Source organism: Pipra filicauda, unplaced genomic scaffold (assembly GCF_003945595.2).
Source record: "Pipra filicauda isolate LSUMZ 115617 unplaced genomic scaffold, ASM394559v2 scaffold687_size377397_pilon, whole genome shotgun sequence".
NCBI classification, from domain to species: Eukaryota; Metazoa; Chordata; class Aves; order Passeriformes; family Pipridae; genus Pipra; species Pipra filicauda.
Window position 1 is genome coordinate 224005 of NW_024104850.1, and position 4196 is coordinate 228200.

The 4196-nt window shown below is 64.7% G+C and overlaps 1 protein-coding gene across 1 annotated transcript; it reads left to right on the plus strand.

Moving 5' to 3' along the window:
• Positions 1-374: 374 nt before the first annotated feature.
• On the plus strand, positions 375-3991 carry LOC113999225 (maestro heat-like repeat-containing protein family member 2A). Its single transcript, XM_039388780.1, has 10 exons — positions 375-558; positions 753-907; positions 1268-1403; positions 1488-1622; positions 1829-2005; positions 2271-2426; positions 2865-2966; positions 3239-3341; positions 3639-3698; positions 3785-3991. Exons 1-10 carry the CDS (start codon positions 472-474, stop codon positions 3919-3921), a joined length of 1248 nt encoding a protein of 415 aa, XP_039244714.1. The 5' UTR covers positions 375-471; the 3' UTR covers positions 3922-3991.
• The last annotated feature ends 205 nt before the right edge of the window (positions 3992-4196 follow it).

Below are 4196 nucleotides of genomic sequence, written 5' to 3' on the forward strand. Positions count from 1 at the left end.
GGGCACTGGTGTGAGCCAAAGGACCCCGCAGCAGTGGGGCTGGCGTGCACTCAGCTCCCTGGGGAGAGGGTTCCCGCCGTCCTTGAGCAGGGACAGCACAAGGGCTGCACTCCAGTGGCCCAGCAGCAGCTTCAGCCCCAGTAGGAGCTCCAGTGCTCCTGGTCACCAGCAAGTCCCTGGTTCTCGGTGGGGCCAGCAGCCTGTGCCCATGAGCCCTCCTCCCCAAGCAGGAGGGCCCTCTCTGTTCATCTTTTGCCATGCAGGGACTGCAGGCACTGCTGCCAGCTTTGCTGTGGGCACTGCTGTCAGCAGTGGTGGGTACGTCCGGCCAGGGCCCCTCGAGCTGCTCAGCCAAGCAGCTCCATCAGGGCACTCAGCGCGACACGTCTTCCTTCCTTGCTGCCATAGACCTTTGGAAAATACCTGCAGTCCCACGAGAGGACAGACGTCATCCTTGTGGCCATCGAGGCCATGGGAGATGCCAGCATCCTCGACCAGCAGGTGCCCAGCAGCCTGCTGGATGTGGCCTTGGAGGACCCGGACGTCTGGCTGACGGACGTAAGTGGCCTGTGGCTGCATTGTCGTGCCCTTCAGCCCTCTGGGGTCTTGTTCCTCCCTGCATCCCTCCCTCCCAAGCACACGTGACTCGGGCCCCCCAAGCCACCTCAAGGCAGCAGAGAGGAATGGGAAGGGCAACTGAGCACATGGCTGCACTCTGGGGGCAGTGCCATCCTCACCTGTATCCCCTGCAGGCGCCCAAGATAGTCAGCAGCATCCTTGAGAGCCTGCCATACTGCAGCACACAGGCAGCGTGGGAGAGAGCGGAGTCACTGCTTCGCCTGATGACCAACCTGTACCCCACCACAGTGGTCATCCTCCTGTGCAAGGCGGCTCTTCAAGGAGACAGGTACTGACCCTGACGGCCTTGAGGGTGGGCTTGTTCCCTGTGGGGAGAGGGACCCCAAGACTCTCCGGCTGCCAGAGTCAAGGAATGCTGCGGGACAGCCTGCAGAGTCAGGCCCTCCATCCCCCCACGCTTTCCAGCCCTGCTTCACAGCGGCCAAAGCTGGCCCAGCCAGCCCAGAGCCAGCACGGTGCTCCAGCCCCACGGGGAACACGCCCTCAGCCCCCTCCTGCCCGCGCGGGCAGGGCCCCCGGGGACGCGCAGCCAGGGCTCCAAGGGGTGGGTTCTGGGGGGCTGCTCCAGGCCACAGCCCTGTGGCTGAGGCAGCCCTGTGGACAGCACTCTGCCTTCTCTGCCTTCCAGCACTGCGCCGGAGCTGTGGGAGCTGATGTCCTCCATGCCGGAGACGCTGGCCAAGATCTTGGAGGGCTTTGCCAACCTGCTGTGCACACAGTGCTTCCGCTGCTCCGCAGAAGGCCCCCGCACCCAGCCCATGGCTGTGAGTGACCACTAAAGGCCCTGGTCCCCTCCCACCAGCCCTGCAGGCTCTGCCGGCCCCTCACGGCTCTGTTTGCTCCTGCAGTCGTCCTCCAGGAAGGCTGAGTGGGAGGAGTTGGCTGACGAGCCCGACCTCGAGAGCCACCAGGGCTGTCCAAACGTGAGGACGGCCAGGCTGCTGCTGGAAGGGCTCGTTGGGCTGTCACAGAGAGTCGAGATGGTGAGCAGGGCGGTGTGAGGGGCAGCCCTGTCAGCAAACGGGGGCTGGGGCTGTGTGGAAAGCAGTGGCTTGGCCTGGCCTGGGACTCAGAATGTGGGGTGACTGCTCCAAATGCCCTCCCTGCCATGGTGGGCCTGGGGTGGCTGCCTGGGGAGCTTTTCAGGCACAGCCCTCTTCACCCAATGGACATTCTCTTCTCTCTACAGGCAAGAAACATTGAACTCTTCCTGCCGGGCATGATGAAGGTCCTGCAAGTTGGCAGCGAAGACGCCAAGATGAAGATCCTGCTGGCCTTGCAAAACGTTCTGCGTCAGCTGAAGAAGAGCAAGGCCAGCTTCATCGCTGTGCAGCTTGTGGGGAGGCTCCTGCCCCTCTTTGACTCGGTAAGGCTGATGTGGAGCCTGAGCCCCTCAGATGGGCACTGGGCAATGACAGCTGCCCTGCAGCCCAGCCCTGCGAGCAGCACTTGGAGCCAGCTCCACTCCCCTGGGCTCTCCTGGGATGGCTTCTGGGCCGTGCAGCCCAGTGCTGCTTCTTCTGGGATGTGAGGCCGCAGCCGCTGCCCTCCCTGCAGCCATGATCATGGCCCTCTGCACTGTGGGCAGGGAGCTGCTGTTTGCAAAGCTCCCTTTTCCTGCTTCCTGCCAGGAGTGCAGCGAGCTGCGAGAGCTGTCCATCCGCATGCTCGCAGAGCTGCTGCAGTTGGTGGTCGGCAGGGATGAGAAGAGGATGAGGAAGGAGGTGTGGCGGGCACTGGTGCCTCTCCTCTTCCGCATGAGCGACCAGGTCCCCAGCGTGGCCAAGGTACAGCGCTGAAGGCTGAGCCTTGACACACAGAGGGCTGGGCTGACACCCCCCAGGGCTCCTGGGCATCGAGGCAGGGGCTGCTGGCAGCGGGCAGCGCTCCCCCAGCACAGCCCGTGGGAAGGTCCGTGCGGAGCCAGCGCCAGCAGGGGCAGAGAAGCTGGCACGACCCTGTGCAACACCTGCCCTGCCTGCTCCTGCAGGGCTCGGCAGCAGCCTGTGACCACCACGGCCTGAGCAGGGGCATCCCCACAGGCTGTGTCAGAGGCCAGGCCTTTGAGCATCCATGCCTGTCCCCCAGGGCTGTCCCCAAAAGGCTCCCAGACATTTGGGCTAGGGCATGTCCCAGCTTCCTAAAGGCAGGATCCCCCAGGAACAGAGCCATGATGTCTCCTTGCCCAGGCCCCCGGGCATCTCTCAGCTCATGCTGTCCTGCAGGCCTCCAGGGAAGCCCTTCTTGCTGCTGCAGAGCTGCTGAAGTGGAAGACGCTCAAGCACCTGCTGCAGAGAGAGCGGCTGTGGGAGCTTGGAGCGTGCTTGGTAAGGACAAGCTGAGGGGCCCGGGCTGGGGGAGGGCTGCCCCCATCCCATGTCTGGGCTGGGGGCTCTGCAGCTGGGCAGAGCCTGGAGCTGCATCCCTGTTGCTGCCCTCAAGAACAGAGCCCCAGGGGCTCTTCTGCAGGCCCCTGTCCCTTCCCTGTAGCCAGCAGGAGGGGAGGCCTCTCCGTCCCAGGGGGTGCTGGCGGGAGGCACTGCTCCAGCCAACTGCCCCAGTGACAGCCCTGGAGAGACATGCCTTGTTCTCTCTGCAGCTGCAGAAGAGCAGGAGCAGGGCTGAAGACTTCATCCACCAGAGCCTGCCCTACCTGCAGGACCCTCAGGCCAACGTGCGCCTGGCGGCCGTCAGGTTCATCGGTGAGTGCCAGCCCCTGTGGTGCCTCTGGGGCAGCCTGGCCCCTGTGCCACTGCTGCCCCAGCAACGAGGGGCAGTCCTGGGGCTGCCCCAGCCCCGACCACCCTGGGCAGGGCCTTGCCTCCCTCTGCCAGCCCTGCCCACACAGCACGGCTTGGTGGCTGCCTTGCTCAGTCCCACTGCCCTGAGCTTCTGGGGGCTCCTGGGCTCAGCCCTGCTGAGGGGGAGGAGGGGAGGACTGGGGGCCCTGCTGCTGGGAGCAGGCTGGGGAGCAGGGGCTAATGGAGCTCTGTGCCCAGGACTCATCACACGGCGCCTGAGGGAGCAGACCACAGACAGTCAGGCTGACATCCTGAGCGGTGAGTGGGGAGCGCGGTCTGTCGGGAATCCAGAGGCTCTCTGCAGACGTGGGGTTTGATCTGGGCTCTGTTTCTTTCCCTCACAGCACTTCAGCCCTTGGAGAATGACTGGGACATCTCTGTCAGCTCCCTGGCAGCTCGGACAACCTCCCTTCTGAGGAGTCCTTGCGTGCAGCAAAGACCAAGAGGCCTCCTGCGAGCACTGCGCTGCTGCTGGCCGTGAGCCCGGCAGAGGTGCAGCTTGCCTTGGCTAAAGGACTGGGGCTGAATAAAGCTGCAACAACGTGCCCAAAGCCCTGGTGTCCTTCAGCTGTGTGGTGCTGAGCGTGCCGAGCCGACCGTGTCCTTCCTGGGCTGTCCCGCAGGCAGCGGGACGCTCCCCCCTCAGCACCCCTGGCCCCAGGCTTGTGGGACAAGCTGAGCCCTGGCTGGGGCTTTCCCCGGGAGAAGCCGCCTTGGCTAAAGGACAAGCTGCTGCCCGAGCCTTCTCACCCCATT

Coding starts and splice junctions, on each gene's coding strand:
- LOC113999225 (XM_039388780.1), top strand. CDS start 472: ATGGGAGATGCCAGCATCCTCGACCAGCAGGTGCCCAGCAGCCTGCTG. Junction 559..752: donor CGGACGTCTGGCTGACGGAC/GTAAGTGGCCTG, acceptor TATCCCCTGCAG/GCGCCCAAGATAGTCAGCAG. Junction 2,006..2,270: donor TCCTGCCCCTCTTTGACTCG/GTAAGGCTGATG, acceptor GCTTCCTGCCAG/GAGTGCAGCGAGCTGCGAGA.